Source organism: Boleophthalmus pectinirostris, unplaced genomic scaffold (assembly GCF_026225935.1).
Source record: "Boleophthalmus pectinirostris isolate CB_2022bp ecotype Guang Dong unplaced genomic scaffold, ASM2622593v1 HiC_scaffold_22, whole genome shotgun sequence".
Taxonomy (NCBI): domain Eukaryota; kingdom Metazoa; phylum Chordata; class Actinopteri; order Gobiiformes; family Gobiidae; genus Boleophthalmus; species Boleophthalmus pectinirostris.
This window is the reverse complement of record NW_026571190.1, coordinates 19,641,569-19,664,874: the sequence shown is the minus strand read 5'-3', so window position 1 is coordinate 19,664,874 and position 23,306 is coordinate 19,641,569. Positions and strand designations below refer to the sequence as shown.

General features: G+C 37.7%; 1 protein-coding gene across 2 annotated transcripts in view; it reads left to right on the top strand.

The window, feature by feature from the left end:
* Positions 1 to 725: 725 nt before the first annotated feature.
* Positions 726 to 23,306, top strand: part of rgs12b (regulator of G protein signaling 12b) — a 40,657-nt gene continuing 18,076 nt past the window's right edge. The window contains exons 1-5 of one of the 2 annotated variants that reach the window (XM_020941868.2): positions 726 to 775; positions 1,442 to 2,624; positions 3,223 to 3,462; positions 3,555 to 4,469; positions 8,513 to 8,632. In XM_020941868.2, the coding sequence (XP_020797527.1) occupies positions 1,626 to 2,624; positions 3,223 to 3,462; positions 3,555 to 4,469; positions 8,513 to 8,632 (2,274 nt within the window). In that variant the 5' untranslated portion in view covers positions 726 to 775; positions 1,442 to 1,625. Of the gene's footprint in view, positions 776 to 1,441; positions 2,625 to 3,222; positions 3,463 to 3,554; positions 4,470 to 8,512; positions 8,633 to 23,306 lie in introns of those variants that run through there. The other variant, XM_055158122.1, reaches the window with a different exon arrangement.

Here is a 23,306-nt window from a genome sequence, read left to right as displayed (position 1 = left end):
ATTGTTATTTATACAGTCATCCAGAATGTAGTTTTAAATCCAAAATGTACCTCGCTGGCTGTAGTAACCAGTGTCTAATAGACTTGCTAATTGATTTACCTCTAAACAGAGACGCTTCCTCTCCAGTGCAGCTCTGATTCTGAACACCTCCCTCCCTCTCCTCCAGTCGTCCTCTTAAGGCTACTTCGCCAGATGGTGCAGCAAGCAGCCTTTTCTTTTGTTTACCCATCGCCTCTGAGTTTACCTTACTAACCTTGGCTACAAAACTATGGACACGGCACGACCGACATCATCACCGGATGCAGAAAAGTAAGTTTTCGTCTGTTGCTAGCTGCCTTGCTTCACCAAACATCTTTGACAAAACATGAAAAGACCCCATCTTCTCCAAGTTACAGCTTTGTACAACTCTTATTCCTGCCAGCTGTCCCCATTCCTTGATATCTTTTGCCTATGTCACGTTGGTGTTATCTAACCAATGCCTGGTCTAATGTGTTTATTGTCGCTGGTACTGTCATTGTTAAAATTGTGAAATCTAAGTTTTCCACCTGTTGAATTTGTGACAGGCGATACTTTTTTATTTGTGGAACCTCAAGCTAACTTTTTTTCAATTTATCCACATAACTGTTCAGGGATTTGATAGGCAGCGCAGTTAACCAATGGCAGCCTCAAAAAGTCTGTATACAGTTCCGTTACTGTGGCAACAGACCGACATTCCAGATTTCGGGATGCTAGAGGCGGGACTAAGATATTAGCACTGTTGGTTGCGCGTAGTGAAGTAAGTTATACCAAAAAGTTTTAAAAGTGAAGACAAGTTAAGACGCATGTATTCGTTTGAAGCACACGGACGTTTAGCGTTACTTTGATGTCGATCTTTAACATTTAGCATGAGTTCATATTTAGCTGTTTTGAGCTATTTTGCTAACCGATTATCCTTGCTAACCTATTTCCTGTTGCATTGGCTGGCTGAACTGCATGTAATTTACAGTGCTTTCATTTACAATCATGCACCAAACGAACGACAGCGTTAGCAGACAAAGGACTATTATTCTGTAAAACAGATGTCAGATTTGTTCGGCAGGCTCGTGTTACCGCAGACTGACAGAACTCAGGTGTGCGCACCTTTAGACTCCGCCTACTAATCTACCTCGTGTTCTTCATGTCCCGCTTCAGTCACACACCTCTCCGTCATCTTTTATTGTATTTATAAAACGCCTAAAACTTGTTAATAGATCATTGAAGAAGATCACATTGTTATTAATGTAAATCACAGGCATGTTATTGTGTGATTATGGACCACACAGGCATTTGGTGTATTAATTCCTACATGGTTTTGTTTCTGTCCTTTTCATTTTATTTAGAAAATGTTATTTGGAAATCAATAAACTTAATAACTTACCGGTTTATGACATAAATGCTCTAATCATTTTCATTGTGTTGATAGGCACACTGTTGGCTTGTAAGGATGGACACCAGGATGTTACTCGTATCTCATCAACGCAAGAATTACGGCTGAGATTTTCACTTCAGCTGTACTATTTTCTTCAGCTCTCAGTTGTCAAAGATCTGGATATGATGTGAGGACATGTCTTGACAGAAGTATATATAGTATCATAACATTTGGCACAATGTTTAGACAAATGGACACATCATCTAAGAGGCGTGGGTTCAACCTGCCTCCTGCGTGTCAGCAGGGGCGTATCCGGGCTGTAGAGGTAGCCAGAGGAAGAACTGGATATGGATTTACTCTGTCAGGACAAAGTCCCTGTGTCCTTAGCTGTATTCTTAAGGGCAGCCCAGCAGACTATGTGGGACTGCGATCGGGGGACTACATTCTTTCTGTAAATGACATCAATGTTTCTAAAGCTTCCCATGAAGACGTAGTCAAACTCATTGGCCGTTGTTCTGGTGTTTTGAAGTTGGTTATTGCTGAGGGGGAAAGACCAAAACGACACCATCACCAACGTAATGCAGGTAGCCGGCATCACAGCAGCAATAATGTGGCAGCAGCTTTTGTGGACTCCTGCTCCAGTGATGATGAGTTGGACTATTTCTATGATAACAGCATAAACAACAATAACAATAGTAGCAGGGCTGGGGCCAGAGCTGGTTGGTACAAGCCCAAAATGGATGCAAAAACTATGGGCATAAACAGAGCAGAGAAGGTAGTAGCTGAACTGCAATCTGGGGGTATTTTCAACATGATTTTTGAAAATTCCAGCCACTCATCCAGCAGTTCAGACAAAGAGAGGGTCACATCCGTATCCAAACCACGTCCACTCTCTGATCTGGAGTATCCCCCTTATTGCCCACGTTCCCATAGCAACCCAAACTTACTGTCTGAGGAGGAGATGGCCCAGGTTGTCAATGATGAGGCCTTTTTTCTGGACACAGACTTCAGACATCTTCACCTCCATCAGCAAGAGGGGGATGTGGGAAATGGAGGGGACTTGGGCATAGAGTCAAATGAGGGCATCCTAAATGTAGGGATGATTGTTGGATATCTTGGATCCATTGAGCTAGCTTCCACAGGAGCTAGTTTAGAGAATGACAGTTTACAGGCCATCAGAGGGAGCATGAGGCGACTTCGAGCTGAGCAAAAGATCCACTCTTTGGTAATGATGAAGGTATGTCTAACTCACTATTCACATGTTTTCATTTTTATAGCACACATCATTGTCTCCATAGTAGAAATACTGACCAAAAATATCAGCAGAGGTAATCAACCACGGGTTTCTTTGGGTTCTCTGGTTCCTAAACAGCATTGGCCATAAAAAAACCCATATAGGGTGATTTCTATTTTACAACTTCAACAAATACATACTTTATTTACTTTATGAAAGATTTTATTGTCAGACTTCTCTGTGCAATACCATGTAATTCCTTTTTACTAGGGTTAGATGTTACCAAACTTTTCACAAGTACCCCCTACAGAAATATTTGGCTTTACAATTACCACCAGATTCCAAAAGACTATCAAGTCTAAGCTAGAGCTTAATCAGATTTAAATTAGGGATGTGTACCACAGTTTGAGGAACACTGTTAGCGAGTTTGGGTTACATGTATTTTTTTTCAGTGATAAAACACATTAACTACTCTCAATGATAATAGTATTTGTATACTGCAAAATGTTCTTATTGTGCAATAATCATAGTATAGCACTTTTGAATGAATTGATTTTTTAAAAATGTTTTTGTACAATGTATCTATCCTCTGCTTTCCCAGGTCATGCATGACAGTGTCCGTCTGTGCAGTGACAGGAAGCAGATCTTGGCCATGTATCCCGCAGAAAAACTGGCCTTCAGTGCGTGTTGTCCAGATGACCGTAGATTCTTTGGGCTGGTCACAATGCAGGCCTCAGACGACCAGGATGACCGATACTTTAACACTAACAGAGATGATGAGAGTGGTTTAAGAACATCTTGCCATGTTTTTATTGTGGATCCAGAGCTCTGCCAGCACCAGGTATGAAGTTTACATGATGGTTTCTATCATTAGTATATTCTAAATTTCTTAATGTTTTATTTACTTACTTTTTACTTACTCCTTCCCTACAGGTTCACCTGAGTATTGCATGCAGGTTTGGCTTTGAGTGCACCCCAGACCCTGACACAGGGGGCTGCCTTGAATTTCCTCCCAGCTCTCAGCCTCTTCTGCAGTTTGTTTCTGTGCTGTATCGAGACATGGGTGACAATATTGAAGGTGTGAGGGCGCGGGCCTTTCAGGATCCTGACAATGACGCCCAACAAAACCACAGCACAAGCAGCAACAGTGACAGTGGCATTGGCAATTTTCTACCTGAGGAAAAGAGCAACAGGGTGCTCTTAGTCGACCTTGGCGGACCTCCTGCTAACAACTATGTCCCAGGACCCCGTCACTGGGACAGCCCCCCGTCATCTCAGCAGGCCTGGAGCCCGACCCTCGGAACAACGGCACACCCCCCTCCACCCCCTCCTGTGGCTCTGAGGAATGGTCACTATCGCCATGACTCCCACCTGGCCGACCTCCCTCACCCGCTGCCCCTGTCGCACCATGAAATGCCCCGAAGAGGGGTCCACCCACATCACTTTTCCCCAGGGATACGTGGAGGAGCAGTGGGAGGAGCTATGGGAGGGGCGGAGCCTCAACGATGGCTACCAGTCCATGTGCTGAGAGACTGGAGGCAACAGCACCACCTCGGCCTGAGCAGTGACCAGGAGTCCTACGCAGAGTCCACGGACGGATGGTCTTCAGCCAATTGCAGCACCCTGCCCCCACCCATGAGTAAAATCCCAGCTGACCGCTACAGAGCCCCACTGGCCCCTGGGGACCACCTGCCACCTCCGCCTCCCCCTCCACAGACTCACAGCCACCGGCTGGCTGCTCAGAAAGATGAGTGGGCTAAGAAACTGTTTGGTGACAGAGACAGACCTACGGCTGACAGAGGGGACAGAGATAAGAAGCGAGGAAATACCAAGGAAGGAGAGAAAAAGGTAAGTTTTGACTGAAGTACTACACAGGTACTGAAATACATCCTTTGAAAACTATTTTATTTTTGTGTTGTCCTTGTTACTTTTCTGTCTTTGTAATGTCTTGTATTTGGTGCACCAGTTTTGTATGATAGTGAAATGAAAGATGGTGTGTGAGTTTGTGGACTGAGGGTTTTTGGTGGAGTTGTGTTAAAAGTGACTCTAAGATGAGAAGACTGGATTGTAGAGAGCATCCCCCATCACACAACACTGCTGTGGAAATTTACTCTGGCCACTCTGTGTCCGAGACCATACTTTATTGAAGCTATAAATCTATCTGTGTTTGTCCTGATGCACCTATCTCTCTCTCACCTCCAACCATTTACCTCATTCACCTGGAGTAAAGAGAAAAATGCTAATATGAAATAATTGCAGATCCAGTCTGGCTCAGACTTAGAATAACTTATTTATCCCACTGCTCCAGTATCAGATCATGCATTATGCACAGGCCCAGCATCTGCCACCACCTGAAAACCACCTGTTCCCCCCTTCTCTGGCAGGGACAGTGGTGGATTACAGTTCTAAAACTTTGTAAAAGCATGATGGACTACTTATGAACAGTATTTTCATAATATTTAGGAAAAAAATACAATATATCAAGTATACAGTCTAGAAATAAAAATATGCTATCAGCTATGGTTGTAGTTGTGGTTAATTTAACACTTTTTGTGCAGTATTTACACCTCAACCAAGACATGTACAGGCATACTAATAATATTGTCTGAATATCATCATCAGTATACTCCCAAAAATATGACATATAAAATTTTGTAAATATTTACCAACCCTAACACTGAATACTAGAGAAGCACAAAGCACGTGTATTTGAAATCCAGTGCTCTCATAACAAAATATGCTGAGATCTGATTCCTACAAACAACTTGTATCAAGGTCACTAGAGTAGACTCACATAATTCTATGTAACTATATATTTTTGTTTCTTTTTTTTTTTTGGCTTACATGGAGCAGTATTATGTCAGTCTCAGCTCATTGAAATGAGAGCGCACAGAAGTTATACTTTTTTGTTTTGTTTTTGGCACCTAACAGCATATTTAAACTTTTTTTGCTATTGTCAGTTCTATTGGCTGTATGTTAATTTTTACCATATGGTGGCACTGTTTCACTACTGAAATTAACTCGAAGATTTCAAGTCATTTTTAGTCTCTGTTAATTAAAGTCTTTTGGAGATTCCCTTTATCTTCCTGACTGTTAAGGTTTGACTAGTTAAGATCAGACAATTCTATGGTGGTATTATATAGATTTTTGGCCAGTCCATTTCTATCTGTGATCCAAATACTTATTAAAGTCATCTTCTGCTCCCACTACACAATTACTTATAAGTTTAGTCAGATAAGATCTTGTCTGATCACAGCCGAGTTTGGTCTGGTTAGTACTAGGAGGATGGGACACCACAGGGAGACTTCATCTACCTTACCTGCCTTATATATGCATGCTTTGCATGTGTGTGGTTGGTGGTTGTAGGGGCTGATGGCAAAGATTGGCAGCTTTGCTTTTGTCAGTCAGTCCCAAGTCAGTTGTGGCTACAGAAGATACAGAAGCTCCCTTGAGCGTATATTTAACACTAATGCAAAATTAAATTCACATTTTTGATCTCATACTCGGAATGTTCCTATTTGTTTGCTTGTAACCACCATCTAAAAAAAAAAAGATGTTCTCACCTTGACTCATTAAAATGTCACAGAGCGGTCATGTAGGACTCTGTTTAATTATCACTTGCTTTTGCAAAGCCTTGTCAGAGCGAGTGTCAGGCTCAGACACATCAGCAGCACATGCAGAGTCAGTATCCAGGCAACACCACTGGTCATCTCCTGAAGAAACCAGACCTGCCTCTAATCAGCCCCACATCACATTCAACACGTGTTGGAGCCTGGCTGCTCTCATAATTACCCACAAGTCAACTGGACTCCACTCACAGTTACTGTTTTAGTGAGGCCAGCGCATGCCATTGTTGAGAAGGATAAAGAATGCCATAGTTTGATTGATGTCTGATGCTAGCTGTGCACCAGTATCACTTTTATCTTTTACACCAAGGCAAACTCTCTATCTGATATTATTACTTCTCTTAATAAAAAAAAAAAAGAAATGCTCTAAGATTGTACAGCCTCTGTGATATAACCACACTGCCAACACTTGATTTGACTATTTTTAAAACAAATGTATAATGTATCATCCCAGAAATGAATACTTGTGGGACATACATGAAATTAAGTGATGCAACCATAGGCATTCAAGGACGTTCTTTCCTCCTTGGTCTCTAAAGTTTTGTAAATTGTTGAATCAGCTAATATCCTAAATATTGATTACATACCCTGTACTGGGCAGTATTGTGATTGTATCTTAGCATTGTATTTAGTATTACTGAAAATTGCAACATTGGCTATTTGTTTTATGTGATTTTTCACACATATCCAAAGGTTTCTGAAATAAACTTGATTTGTGAGTGACTATATAATTAGGGGCACATTTCATGTCTGCTGGTTGTATTAATCAATTGTACAATTATGTCGTTGAAGCAATGATTTTTGTAAACATTGGATCACCATTCCCTCTTTGGACAAAATTATCGGACCTGATGACATTATTGATTTTTGCTGAATCAATAATTTTCTATGGTGTAGATAAGAAGTTTCACTTTATTTATAAGCTTCTGAAACTATATCTTAGTAGAACATCGCATATGTAACAACCTAAATGTAAAAAAACGACTGACTTGACTGTTTTAAAACATTCATGCTCATTATTTTTATTTGAAATATTTTATCATGTGCCTATCTAGTTGCTGACAACTGGCTAACACCTTGAATAATCCCTACAGAAATCCCTATAAAATGGCAGTGGTTCACTCTAAAGTCACAAACTGCTCAGGATTTACCAGGTTCTTTGAAAGAATCATCCTGTTTTATTTTGTAACTACCCTCAAAACTTTTTAGACATCAGCTGGATAAAGCACATATTTGTGTGGAATGACCCTGATTTTCAAAATAGCAAGACAATAGGAAAAGAAAGAGTTTAATTACAAAAAAGTTATTTAAAGACTTTTAAAACATGAGCCGTATCCCTAATTATAAAATCATCCTTAAACCTTAATCATTACCAACTGTTTACTACATATTTATAACCAGATGCAGCTCTATCTGTTTACAGCACTTTTCTCTGTGGTTACGTCATACTCAGGTGGCACTAGGCAATAAATCCTGATGAGGCAGTGACTAATGAGCGCTCATTTCAGACCCAGGTTTATGGTGTCATGTAACAGTTGCCAGATGCTTTAATTTCCACAACCACTAACAATTATGTCAAGTTAACACACAGGGTTATAAGTCAGTCATTATCATTTTGAAAATAAATAAGTAGTATAGTTCTTAGTGTTGTAACGGTCTTTTTTGGAGAAAGTGCAAATCTTCGCTGTAGGACAAATCTCAGGACTGTACATGCCTGTGTGTAACATGTGGAATTTATCATTGCAATGGTGAAGAGTCTTGAAGAGGCATGCGTGTAAGACAGGCTTCAGGCCAGAATTGAGACTAAAGACATATTCTTGTCAGCAAATAAAACATAAGAAGGGTGTAAAAGTCAGCGATGCTTGGACCAAAACATGTTTTTCAGGCATTCCTTGTGTTTTGTTGTTGTTTAATATAATATATTATAATAAATGGTGCTTCAAATTAATGTTATTACACACACAATATTATACACATTGTATTGGTAAAGTTACTGAACTTTTAAAATTATTCATCACTTATCTTTTATTAGCGTCTTTTAGAAGATCAAGTGCAAATTACATGTTTGCTTGAGAAATCGGATTCTTGTGGTTAAGAAAGAAAAACGTATTTTTAGACACATTCCTATTTTGCATCACAGCTTAATGACCAATTTACTCCAGTCTATCTTAGAAACATATTAAAAATAAATAACCAACAACTGAAATAAGTTATTTAATTTTTGTTTTCTGTCCATATCACATTTGTTGTTGTTGTCTGCTTCAGGGGAGTCGATTTCGTGGCCTGACCATGGGTTTTCCTCCTCTGCCCCAGCGTTCCTCTGCCCGCCGCTCCTTTGGCCGCTCCAAACGCCTCAGCCTGGCCCGCTCGCTGGATGACCTGGAGGTATGACTCAACAGTAAGGGTTAGAGTAGATATACTGTACAGTGAGACCCCTATTCACCATCCACACAGACTTACTGCAGTGCTTGTGTTATTGTCACATTCAAGCCTCCCATGCACCATCTCCCTCTAAAAATAGTGGCTCATGAGTATCATACATGACACGTCAAGGCCTCCGCTAGCATCACCGTGGCAACGTACAGAAAATCATAGCTTGTGCAGTACAACCAGTTCTTTGCTTCTTTGTATTTAAAGTTTTACTGAATGTACTTTCCTTTCTTAGCTCCTTATAATTGCATAATTGTTTATGAAATACAATAATTTATTATTTGCACTTAGCTTTTTCATGAATTGATCTTACTACATTTAGGACTGGACAATGACAAATTATTTAAATAATCACTATGGTTTTCCTTCTATTGATCGACCACGTTTTTTGTTTTATTTTGTCTTATCAAAAATAAAATTGCCTTTCAATGTTAATTTTAACAAACTTTAATCATTGCAATTTAAGGCAAAAAAAAAAAAAATGCTTTTACTTTATTGGCAGAATACCCCTCAATTAAAAAGATCTTAGCTGATCATTGAAAACAATTAGAAAAACAATTAGAAATACTTTAATCTCCATCTCGAGTAAACTAAAATAGACTTCACAGCCCTAACTACAATGCATCTTTGCAGCAACTACTTAACAATACCAGCTTTCCAATACTGGTTTGTTGAAGTAAACCTAGTGACTAGAAGTATTTAGACAAACCTACTGTTGATGTAAACCTATTGTGTTTTAGTATACAAGAAACAAACCCTTGACTCAAAAGTTTAGCCATTTGCACACTTTGGTTTCTTTTACCAGTATTTCTGCTGACTGTGCTCATAGTCCATCACTATAAGAATGGTCGTTTTGCCTCAGGTACAAACTCTGTATCTAGTCACTTGAGAGACATGAGTTTTGCTAAACAGTGTATCTATTTAGTTAAGCTCAACAACACTTATAGTTTGCCTGCTGTGGTCACTGTAGTACTCTTTGGAGGAACTGTACAAAAGATTGCTATCATGGTTAAACACTATGAAATCCTTAAGGCAATTTTGCAAGACTGCAATTATTTCAACAAACTTGCAGGGTTTGTATACTCATAGAGCATAATTAACATTACACTCTTGGCATAAGTGGGAACAGAACATGCAGTTTTTTGGTTATAATTTGAAACTTAAATTTACATCTATTTTTTGCATCTATTTTATCCATTTGTGCTTCTTAAAGCTAAATTCACACCCTTTACACACACACACACACACACACACACACACACACTTTTTTTTTTGGTGATTCAAAACAGTTGCTCCTTCTCTTTTTCGTGAGATAGTGATCTGAGGAAAGGCAAACATTTCCGCAGTTTTGTGGGTACTGCGACTCACTGGCATCACTTAAGCAGATCTTAAGATGTGGCTACAAGAATGAACTGACAGGAAAATTGTGACAGTCAAAAAAGAAAATAAAACATGGGGATTGTTTTTGATATGCTTGTGGCCCTGAAACATAATATCTGTTCTCTGATAATCTTTTAACATTTCACTTTAAAATGTTCCTGCATTAGTAGTTTTTGTGGCAATTTTCAGACAAATATGCTCATCACAGTTAGATTTCTTTTAGTTCCCAGTACATAATTTAAAATTATCTTTAGCATTAACATTTGAGAGAACATAAATCTATTATAATACAAGGGGTGTAACAAGATCCAAGTCTCATGATACAATATTGTCACAGTATGAACCTCATGGTGGAGAAGCTCACGATTAGGGTTGTAAGAACACCCAAATCTCTCGGTACGATATTTTCACGGTATACATCTTACGGTATGATATTAATTGCAATATTTTGTGGAGGCTAAACAGTTAAAACTGTTAATATGCTACATTTTCCTCTTGAAATGCCTTGACAAAGTCCTTAGAACTGTTATTTCTTCATGTAGTCTGCACTGTAATGGAGCAAAGTATCATGGCCTATGTAGTTCCCTCTGTCTTTTTTTTTTTTTAGCTATTGCTGCACCATAACACTTAATTTAAGTAAAAAGACTTGTGATTCGATATTTTGTGATGGTCCACGATATTATTGTGAGAATTTTGACAATACGATATCACGATACACGATACGTTACACCCCTAATAAATACAGAAATGAGTAGATGTTTGTAGAGGTTTAAACTACAAGATGGACTTCTGTAAATGAGGTCAGTTCTCCACTCTGTTATTGAGATAGATAAGTTTAATTCCATACTGTGGAACTTTTCAGGCAGGCAAAGTAATAACATTTCAGGCAAAGTAATGCAATTTCAGACAAGTAATAAAATCTCCATTGAGAAAAGTTACATAGTGTACCTTTTATGTATTTGTATTTTATTTTATTTATTTAAGGATATGTGATGATCCATCTCTTTTTCAAAGGAGTCCCAATAGTATTAGTAATAGTATACTAACTAGTGTTATATTACATTGACAGTTGATTGATTATAACTATTCAGTCTATGATTTTTTTTTTTTTAGTTTGCCATTATTGCTGCAGCTTCTTCTGAACACTGATAAGACATTGATCATGCAACAAAAGGCATGCCCAAACCTGCCCATCATGTCAACTGTTAATTTGTCATGAAACAATTACCAGTCCTCCCTCTCTCTCTCTCTCTCTCTCTCTCTCTCTCTCTCTCTCTCTCTCTCTCTCTCTCTCTCTCTCTCTCTCTCTCTCTCTCTCTCTCTCTCTCTCTCTCTCTCTCACTCTCTTTTGTCTTTTCTTCAGCCCACCTTTTTCTTCTGGTCATTAGGCCTTTTCCCCCTTTTGCTTCTCGTGCATTTATGTTCACAAACAGAGGGGGCTTTGTATCAGGAGAGGGGCAAGCAGGAGGGATGTGTGTGTGCCCGGATATTTATCAGAATATGGGGACTAAAATCTGTACACACTGCCTGCCTGTTTTATAGGGACAAAATTAGGTTTCCATGATGTAAATTCTTTATTTATTATGGTTCTTTATTATCACATGGTTTTAGTTTCAGATATGGGTTAAAAGAGGTTAAGATTAGAGTTTAGGTTAAAGATCCAATATTATGCAGTCATGCGTAAGTCATGTTATAATATTGTTACCTCCTCCATAACATACCTGGAGTTCTGTTTTGTTTCATTCAGTACATGTTTGAGTAATCCTTTTTAATTAGTCTGTTTGATGGCAATGATGAGATTGGCATTTCCAGGTTTAAGCATCACATGACATCACAAGGTGGAACAGAGTGTTTTCTGTTTGTGTGCATATATGTGCGTGTGTGTGTGTGTGTGTGTGTGCGTGTGTGTGAGAGAGTTCATGTGGTGACAGTGGTGGGGGGTAAAGGGGTTTGAAACGTAACTTCTAATGAGTGCCGATGATCCATAAGCTGACAGTCTCCTCGTTAGGGAAGCTTGAGCACAAAGAGCAGAGAGGAAAAATTCACACAATCTGCACAAACACCAGTTACACTAGATTAATAAATTACATTCTTGAATCATTTACACAGAAAAAATATAAGTGTAACATGTTCTTATTGTATCATAACTGCAGCAGCACAGACCTTTTAATTGTGAATGTTTTGTGTGCAAGGTCAGTCCCTTTAGTTCATCTCAAGGTAAAGCTCTGAAACAATAGCATGCACTCAGGTGGAAAAATCACATAAAGACAAAAGCAAGAAAGTTATGTTCAAATATGGTTGCAGAGGATCAGAAAAACATGCAAATGACAAGTGGAGGCGCTGCAATATTGTGGATGCTGTTTTGAAGGAAAAATATCAGAATATTGGATATATCATTTTACAGTAAATCACCTTCTCAAAATGTTGCAAAAAGAACTGATAAAAGATGTTAATCAGTATTATGTTGTAATCTTTCAAAGAAGGGTGTAAAATACAAACTTAAATATTTTTGCAATTTTGTGAATAATTTTACAGTCCTTTCACATTTTTTTAATAAAAACCTCAGCTAATACATTTAAAGACACTAGGCTCATTTCACAAGGCTCTTTTCTGTTGGTTTGCCAAAATATCTTCTGATTATTAAATACATTTTAGATTGTTGTTAGATTATTGTCAGGGGAAAAAGAATCACCCACAACTATTGGCAAGTGAAAATGCTACTAGAAACTAGAGTTTTTTATTTATTTTTATTTATTTTTTAGTTTGTTAGGAAAACAATGACTTTACCAGAGCTAAAACTAATATTTTGCAGCTTACAATTAGTTTTTAATGTGACTAAATCTCATATGGGGAGTCTCACTGATATTGCAATACCAGTCCTTTTGATGTACTGTATGCAGTGCATCTTTAAAGCTTCAGGTTTGCCTTGGCCTTTTTCATTCTGCTCCGCTGTATGATTGGATAAAAACATGCTGACATAAGTGCACTCCTCGAGGACTTGGTTATAGAAGCTGGAATCAGTCTTAAGTGTCTGAGTGGTTCGGAGGGAGAGAGAATTTCAGCTAAAACAAGCCCTGGTAATCAGACAGAGGTTAAACGCATACACAAGAGCCAGAGAATTGACACAACACGCTGATTACAGCACTGATTGCTGCTGTTTCTTTACGAATCAAAAGCATAAAAACTGAAAGATATTGTTAAATTCCATGTATTTTTGTGCAGTGGGTTGTATACTGATAAAAGCTATGTTTTGGTTTTTACCCCCAATTCATACTAAGGGCTCAGATACACTCAAACAAACCTATTTTGTTTGTTTGAGATTAGTGTTACAATGCAAAGATTTCTAACTTGATTTGGATACTTGTTGCCATGATGAAAAAAGACAATACACTTGCTGCCCTTAAGATACAATGATGTACCAGTCCTATAGTGAACTCCTGTATCAACACAGCTAAATGTTAGTTTCTTGTTCATTTCAACATTTGGCAACACTACTTCAGATGTTGTTGACTGGTTAAACACATTAAAGCCTCACCACGTAATTTCTAGCCGAAGGACTAGAATAAAAACATTTATTTTCAAAATGGATATTTTGACTGCAGTAAAAAAAATTCAAAAACAGGTGGAGAATGTTTCAAAGTGTGGTTTGAACTTTCTATTTTCACAGTCATGCAGGTGAAGTGCTGTGGCTACCACTAAAAAGATATGTGGTGTTGTTTTAAGTAACAACTTTTCACTGTCTTTCATTAGCTGTCAGGAACATTTTGCCTCACTTTCATGTCTAAAACTCAAGTGTGCTGATAATAGCATTTTTAGATGGGCCTCCATTAAGATCTAACCCATGACCTTCTCGATGGCAACAGAACGGTATAGCTTCCTATTGCACTTAAAGCATGTCATTGTTATGCATTAGATGGCTTAAATTCCACATCATATTATTAGATTTTCTTCACCACAGATGTGACAGTCTGTTGTCCTTAGACATGTCTGCTTTTGAAGGTCATCTTCTATCTTAAAAATGTTTGTGGACATTCACTATTATCATCAATGATGATGTTATTAGTGGAGTTGATTGAGGTTCATATCTCTTTCTAAGAGAAATAGCCCCAAGGAATTTGCAGAATTAGTTCAAGTAGATCACGGTATGCCATGGCATGTTAAGGAATTTCACCTTTGTTCATGTTGAAGGCAGTTATCGATTTGAATTGTAAGCTGAAAGATTGTAATGATTTTTTTTGACTTGTGTTATCATGTCACAGTGCTCCCATTTTACCCCAGTTGTCGTCGTCCCCCCCCCCCCCCTCGCTCTCTCTCCTTTCCTCTAGCTGTCAGTTTGCTAATATACGTGGGGCATACTAAGCAGATGACACCACAAGTCCAGAGCTTCAGCACCTAGCAGACCTCACAAACATACATGTGGGTGGGTGAGTGGGTGGATGTCTTAATAGCAGGGGTCTCCCACGGCTGCCTCTGCATTTGCGTCTTTCTCAAAGCCGCGGCGGTGTGGGTGGAATAGAAATTATACAAGGGGTGGGTGTAAAGGAGGAGGAGGGGGAGGAGAGAGAGAGGGAGAATCCGACGACAGCCACATTCTCAAGCGGTTGGACGATTAAAAAAGACATCAAGGTTTTTTATCGCTTATAGTTGCATTTTCTCTGACTTTTTAAGCAAACTTCTACACAAAAGGTGATGACAGTGCGTGCTGAGGAGACCCGTCACATGCTCTGTTAAGGATTACTTGTGTCATTTGTTCATGGAGCAGCAAACTTTGAGTGTGGATTCAGATACAGCTGTTCAACCAGTGAGTATATGTGAGCCTATGTGTGTTTTGATGCAGGGATGATCTTGTACCAGGAATACGTACCAGGGCAATTGTATGGCTATTAGACAAGAAGCAAGCAACACATTTAGATAACGCTTGATTGTGGTTGACAACTGTTGCTGCAGTGTCTTATCTTGTTGATGTTTGAATGTTTATAAGTCAGTCTTTCCTCTTTACGTGTTGCCAAGAACTAAACTATGCCATTCACATCTACAAAGATAAGATATGGTCCTATTAATAGTCCAAATAGATTCTCCACATTGGTTGACAACTGTTGCAGCAGATTTAAATGGTAAATATCTGTAAACCTGTTACTCTGGTTTTGCAAAAATATAACTTTCATGTAAAAAAACAAAAAAACAAAAAAACTCCAGGGATGAAATAGTCATGCCAAGATAATTGAATGCCTTAAACTAGTTGCAGGGGCCTATTGCTGGAATGACAGATCATGTGACTTGCCATGAGCCAATCAGCAACCTCTTTTTGTCTCTTAATAGTTAAAAGGGAAACCTGTTGACATACTTTGGCTGGTACTTGGACTGACACCAAGTTGTCTTTTGTCACTGAAGTTTTAGACTACCGGTACTTATAAATTGTATGACTGTTAAGCTTGTATATATATTGTACACTTGTGCATTTTACCAAGTATTTTGACAGCCAAGTGAAAAAATACATTATTTTTCTCAGCACTGCAGTGAGAAGAGTGCAGCCTACAAGCCCTCTGACCCTTGAGCAATCCCCCACACGCACATAAAATTCATTCACTTCTCCAAAATAATGACAAAAATCAGAAGTGCCCAGAGATAATAACTGGCACACACTGTCCACTGTGCATTTCTTCTCCATGGTGTGCATTCCTCGTGATATCCCCCAAGGACCAGATTGTGAAAATCAGATGATGAGAAAGGATCAGTGCTGATGCTGTAAAAACCTCAAGAGAATGCCAGCCTCCTGTGTCTTTTCTCAAGCTAAAATATAACTCATAACAGCAGCATAACCAAATACATGTCGTGCGATGTGACAGGATATGACATTAATAGAAAACATAAACTTAAGTAAAGCTGGGTGAATACTATGATACATTTTTAAGAATATCAAATGCTCATCCTAATGTGTAATTCATTTTGCGACTACTGTACTGACCTTACACATAATCCTTAAATACTGTTTAGTGCGTGTATTATTCACTTTAACAACTGGTGCGACTGCAAAGTGCTTTACCTCTGCTACATCAGCAGAGGGCAGTGTTGAGTTTTCTTAATGACATATAGATTTTAGCAAGAATGTTGTAAAAATTCAATGAACATTTAGGCCTGCCACTATAACACACTTTGAAGAGCGATATATTGCTCAAGAGAATGCAGATGATAAATGATAATATGGAAACCATGCCACTGGCATAATAAACTATAAGTCAGAATTATCCCTCAGAATCTATTCTAATATATAATATGGTTAAAACTTAAATCACAAACTGAAATGAATAAACAACAGAAACAGAAACAGTAGTTAATTTACATTTGTAATGAATTATAGAAGTTATTTATTTCAACCCTCTTTAACACAAATCTCATTGAACAACAGAAAAATAACAAGATAATTATAATGATAAATATTGACAACCAAAATGTATTGTTCCATCTGTCATTCTGACAGGCCTATGAACATTTTAACTGCATAATGTACCAATATATGAAGCATTTAGGTCTGTAAGTTTATTTTTTATTTTTTTATAGAATTTACCATGGGAAAATGTGTAAAAGATGTAGTGTTCCTCTATAGCAGGGCTAGGCATTTATTTTTTCCATGGGGCCACATGAGAAACAGAAAATATTGTGGAGGGCTGGGCCAAAATGCTTTACTCAATTCTGCATATAATATTAATTGTATTTCTTTATTTAAAAAAGCACTAAATAGGATTGTTTTTACAAGCTGGTAAGACTCGAAAATATATGTTATGACTAAGCAATGAAAACACGAGGTTGTCAAAAAGAAAAGCAATGCAGCTTTAGTCAATAAAATATGATTATTTTGTAAATCCAAATTAGCTTAAATGGGCCAGTCAGAGTCAATCAAAGGGCCATATGTGACATGAGAACTGTACAATACCCAGGTCTGCTCTATGGTTTAATGGTTTATTCTCATCTTAATTAATAGTTCACATTTATTTGACCTGATGCCTATTCTATAAGCATTATCCCAAATTACAGATAACAAAAGCTAGTTAACATACTCTTGCCCTGCCCTTAGGCTTCCCAGGATGCCCCTCTCGTACATAGATGTTAACACAAGTGACTATATAGTGTTACGGACATCTGATATGTTCCAAGGAGTTTTTTCCCTTTCATGACATATTGCTCCAGAAAAGACCATGGCCTGCATATTTTCACATGCAACAAAAATGTACACGCAAAGACAGACCTCAGGAATTAGGTTAGTGAAGAATATAGGCCACACCAGTCAGGACCCTCATCACATTTGTTGACTTTTCAATTAAAAGTATGAAATTAAACACTAGTGTTTTAATGATCTTCATGTACAAATTAATGTTTTGTTTTAATGAAGTCGTGATTTATTATAAATGGAAAATACTTGCTGGACAATGTATTATATTTTACAAGCAGTACTTCAGTCTATTAGTCTGTCATTTGCCATCTTTGTAAACATCCATGGTAGAGTGTTACATTGAAATTTTGCATACATTCCTACCTGGCGAGAATAATCAAGAAATTTTCTCTCTGTTATTATTAGTGGTTTATTTGGTTGGGATCGATAAATCACGTTTATGCCCATTCAATACATCAGTATTTGAACCATGTCAGATTGTACTCTTTTTTTTTTTTTTTTTTTCAAAAGTGCACTACTTTTCTAAATGCTTACTTAAAGCAGTTTTGCCTGCTTGTCTGCACTTTTACTTTAAATTAAGAATTTCTGCTCTTGTGTGTTTTTCATATTAACTAGTGGAACCAAGGAGACTGAAAAGATATGTGCCGAGTGCTGTGTGTGGAGCGTTGGTAATTAGTGCGTTGGCAGCGCCCTCGGCCTGTGTCTGTGGGGCACTGGGGCTGGTTTGGGATTGTTCGAGCTGTCCTGGAGGTTGCTATGGCACCAGAATCAGCATGGACAACTTGAACAAGAAAATTGCTGAGGTTTTTGGTGTGATTGGTTATGAACAGAAAATAATTTATTGTTACTTGTCCAAATGCTGACAATTCTTGTGTATTTCTTTTACTCAAAGCAAAGAATTAAATAAAAATCAGACAAAACAATTTTAAAACTTGTGTCCATCATTGTTGGTGGAAATGGATTGCATAAAAGTTATATAGTACAATTTATTTACAGTTTTTATCATTAAACTAACTACATTATTTGACATAGGTTATTTATGCTATTATACAGTGCACTTGGTAAGAAAAAGTTGATTATCATTAAATTAATTTTGAGTTTTTTCCCTCGTCTTTCTTGTGATTTGGGCTGGCCTTCTCCATAGAGTAGGAGGTAGTTATACTACTCCTTGTAGGATTGGTTCAGTAAGTTCAAATTTTACTGCATTTTGCCAGTTTTTAGATTAACATTTGAATAAGTACATGTTTTTAGTGCAGTGAATACTCTTAATGAAATGATAGTCTTCATGACATCATTTTCAAACCCCTACTTCAACACACAGGATCATTTTCAGACAAACTTTACTGTTCTTATGCTCATGACTTACACTTAGTTCCTGAGACGTCACAGTTTTATACAGTGGCATCAAAAGCATGTGAAAGATGGAAGTTTTGGTTTTATTTTTGGTCAAAACAGGAAATTAGGGTAAGCCAGGTGTATACTTAAGGCCATAAGGACACATTGAAAAGCTAAAGTAGACCTCTGTTTTCTGTGTGTTAGTGTTTTCTTTACTTAACATAAACCAGCCCACATTGAAAAATGTCAAGTTTTTATCAACTTTTCTGTTTCAAATATAATTTTTTTGTTGTTATCATACACTAACAGCTTTTTTGTGTTAACATTGCATTAGGTTAGACCTGGGTTTTACTGCTGAAGTTGGAGCACTTTGAGAATGGTAAAAAACAGTCTGATTGGTGGGTTTATGATAGCCCCGCCTCTTCTCACTAGCGGTTGCCTCGAGGGGGCGTGTGGCTATGGAAACAGAGCAGTGTGTGAGCGTGTGTGTCTCAACTTCACCGTCAGCCTGTCAAGGGACAAAAGAAAGGAGAGGTATAGCATGTAGGAGAAGACATAGCATGGCCAGGAGTAGCTGAGCAGTGGTCAAGGCATGTATGAAACTACTAGCATCTACAGCTGAAGATAAGTTAGATAAGCAGAGCGGCAGCCCAAGTTTTGTTAAGGTGGTGGGAGATATGGAGTGAATGTTGGATGAAGATATGTAGTTTGAGAAGTCGGGAACAGGATGAGCCTGAGGAAAAGGCTCTCCTTCAAGCGTGTGTGGAACTTCAACACTGTGAGTAAGATGCACCTATTACATTACAATGGTTTATGCAGTCTGTTAAATGGACTAGGTAGATATACATTATGTATAGCCTGTGTTTTGCATGTATCAGTATCACTGAAGTTTTGACAAGTACTTTGAGTCTAAAATGTAACTTGAACTAAACTAATTAGAGTCAAAATATCTGATCAGAACACAAAATAATTGATAGAAAATGAAATAGTGGGCATATTATGTGAAGACTCCAGAGAGAAGTGAAATGGCAAGATTTATAAGTTGTATCCAGCTATTATAGTTATAATTGTCAAGGCATGGATAGGACTTTTGATGTTAATACTTGTGTGGTTTAGTGGTATGGCAAAACACCAGCCTCTTCTTGACATATTTAAGTTGTATTATCAAAGTGACAGATGGGAGACATAAATCACATCTAGAGACAGAGGAATTTACATTAGAAAGTTGAATAACCAGTAAAAGTGCAAGTGGAAGTGAAGCTAAACTAAGACAATTCTAGTATTTTGTCGTCATATAAAAAGTCTGATCTTAGTTCAAAAGGAATGGAAGAAGAGGAAGAGGGAGTGATGTTGCACAGCTGAGAGATGAGTGGACTGAGCTGTCTCACTTCTTAAAATTGTCATAATTTATCATGCCCATTGTCAGTAACTCTGACAAAGGGCTTCGATCATTGTGTCATCGATTGTGTTGATGTGTTTTGAGTTTTAGTCTGTAATGTTTCAGGGCTACAGACTAAGTGAAACGGACATTTATCAGCTGCCCAGCCTCTGAGTCAGTTCCCTGCGTGGCTCTATTGTCGGAAAACAAACACTATCAGCATTCTTTCCTTTCGTAGAGAGTGGATATTGATTTTTAAATGCTTAACTGGGATTTAGTCATTATCCAAGAGTAACTGGGATGGTCACACTGGTTTACACACAGGAATGACTTGTGCAGTTTTTCAGACATTTTTGTGGCTTTATTGAAAACATAAATCCAGTCAAATTACAGCACTTATATTGTCCTATTATTCATGTCTTCTGTCCCACAGAGAGTTGAGTCAATACTATTGAACTGGTGCTCTGATTTCATCAACCTCAGAATAATGTTGTGGTGGTGCTGAATGAAGTGAGGAAAAAATATCATATTGTGATTTTTCTGACAAACTTGGAACTGCAATTTATGTTTTAATAAAAATAATTCTGTAAGGTTCACATTTTAAACTCAACAACAAAACTGGTAATATTCAAATCGCATACTGGAACATGTTCGTACAGATCTCAACTACAGTGTGATAATAACAAAGGATATTTTGTTGTTTGGAGGAAATGATGGTACTTAAAAAATTGCAGCTAATTCCTTCCATTCAAATTGCAATTTTAATTCGTGCAGCGTCTTTGAGTGTTTAGAAAAGTGCAATATAAATAGAATATATTATTATTTTTAATTTGACTGTGATTAATTTTCCAACCTTATGTGGTGGTGACTCTAGCATCACCTCATTTGACCTGTGTTCATTAGGAGCTAACGATCTTGCTGGCCCCATAATGCTCTGTCAGGGTTAAGCTGAACTATGACTGTGAGTGCTGGTGTGGTTGCCAGGCCTAACTCTCCTCTCTCCTCAAAGGCATCCACTATTCGCCCCATATTCAAAAGTAAACAGGTCGGTACACTCGGAGCCTGTGCCACTGCAGCTTCCTCCTCTGTGGGGAGTGTGTATGTGCTGGGGCTAAGTCAGCTATAAGACTACGTGTGTGTGCTTGTTGTTCTGTTAAAGGTGTGGCCCTCTTGTAGTGAGGCAAGTATTTACAGACACCTCATAGACCTATGTATATGCTGTGTGATTTCAGGTGGAGGGTATAAGGCCAATAAAACTACAAACTCTGAATATCCAAATGTTAAATTTCAGCCAACTTTCTATGTTAATTTTATGGCTAAAAGTCCTTTCAACTAATAAGAATATCATCTATCAGTTTAAGAGTTTCAGCTTCCTGTTATATGCAAAAAATATTTGTTAATCATTTAAGTAACAGTCCTAATTTTTCATCCTTCTGAAACCCGTGGACATGTGATTGCATTTTGAAGCAGTCAAAAAAGAGTCATGTTAAACTTTTTTTACCAGTTTTTATTTGTGTGGACAGGTTCAGTAATTATAGAGATATTTACCATCAGTCAGATCTAAACCCTTACAGTTAAAGTGCAGATTCAACCATATAATGTTGACGTGCACAATATTAAACTATAGACTTCTTTATTGTGTGAACCCAACCCATTCTCCACTCCTCACCTGAATGCACAAAACATATAGTTCCCATTCTTGGTGCCAATTGTGAACACTTAACCTCTGTGCCTGCCTTCAGAAAGCCTTCTCTGTCTTTACTCTTGATGTTAACGAGAAATATTTATAACACGTTGTTTCCACAGTAACTACAACTGCCACATTTCCACCTGGGAAATGCTGGCTCCAAAAACAATATTTTGCAATACATTTAACTGACAGTTTAAGTGACGGTTGAGGAAGTAGCAAGGGATTTCTGAGGCTATTTAAAACTCACTGCAAGTCTATTTATGTTGCATTGATGTGGGATGTGAATAGGTTGGGTTTACGGCATCACAGCATTTTAAAATCACTCTATAATACTTTGCAGTGAAATCAATTGTATTAAAATTAAACTCAGTCTAACAGGATTTCAGACAGTGTAGTGCCTCAGGGAATGTTGACAACATCAGCTGGAAAGTAAAGGACAGACCATAATTCTGAATTGGAATCTGCCTTTTAACTGTCAGATTGCAGATTTGTTGACCTGATTTGTTACTTCAAAATAATATTACTCAAGTAGAATTACAGAGCAGTGGTCCAAGACAGTCACTCAAGTAAAAATAAAAAAGGATTTAGGAGAACCACTACTCAAGTAAGAGCAACTGAAAGAGTAACTGTTAGGACCTAGCATCTGATTTACAATTTGAAGTTAAAGTAATCTGAAGGACAAAAAGATTAAATAATGCACAACATTTGGTGTTTTCAAAGCACAGACACAGAAATGAGAATAACTAAATCATATCTGAAATGGTGGAGTGGTGGAAGAAACAAAAATGTTTAAACCATTTAATATTCTCAACATAAAGATTTTGTCACTTGTAAACTTACTCACAGTGGGAAAAGAAACCAAAACTTTACTCAAGCAAGAGTACTTGTTATGTCAATAAAACTATTACTCTAGTAGGATTAAAAGTATGCTGCTAGAAAAGTACTCTGCAAAGTACAATTTCTTTAAAACGTTACTCAAGTAAATGTAACTACTCGACCTATCCACAGGAAACATGACACGATTTACAATGCCTTTTCTGTCAGAAAAAAAAAAAGTGATTTATATTTTTTTCAAAATGCCTTCAGAGAGTGTCATTATTATAATAAGTCTGTGGATTCAATCACTGGCAAATAATAATAAAGTTTAACATTTGTGGATGATAAGTTGATCGTAAGTTGGAATTTCTCTCAAAAACAGTTCCATAGAGTTATATAAGCCACTGCCCTCTATCTGAAATTGTGACAGAGCATAACCCACAATTATTTATCAAAATAAGTAATTGGAAGGCATGCTTTTTAGGGCAGAATCTCTTTCAAAAAGAGTACATCTACACTTGATCTTCTTCTTTGTAATTAAAATATTACTGACATTTTACCATCAGGAGTACTATAAACAGTCACTAGTTTCACCAGTTTGAGCCCCTTCTTTTCTCTTTGCCCCGTGCTGTTACTGCCTGCTCTGTTTTTTGTCCTATAAAAGCAGTATGTCCAATTCCTGGAACTAACATTGCCTTAAATGTGCATTTGCATCAACAGGAACCCCTTGGCTAAACTTTTACAGTTGTTAAAATTTCAATATTATGATAACAGTGTGAATGCACGGCCATAAGTCGTACCATGTGTTTGGGCATATTTTGAACCTTCATAACAGATGATGTAAGCCACCCCCGTTCCCTCT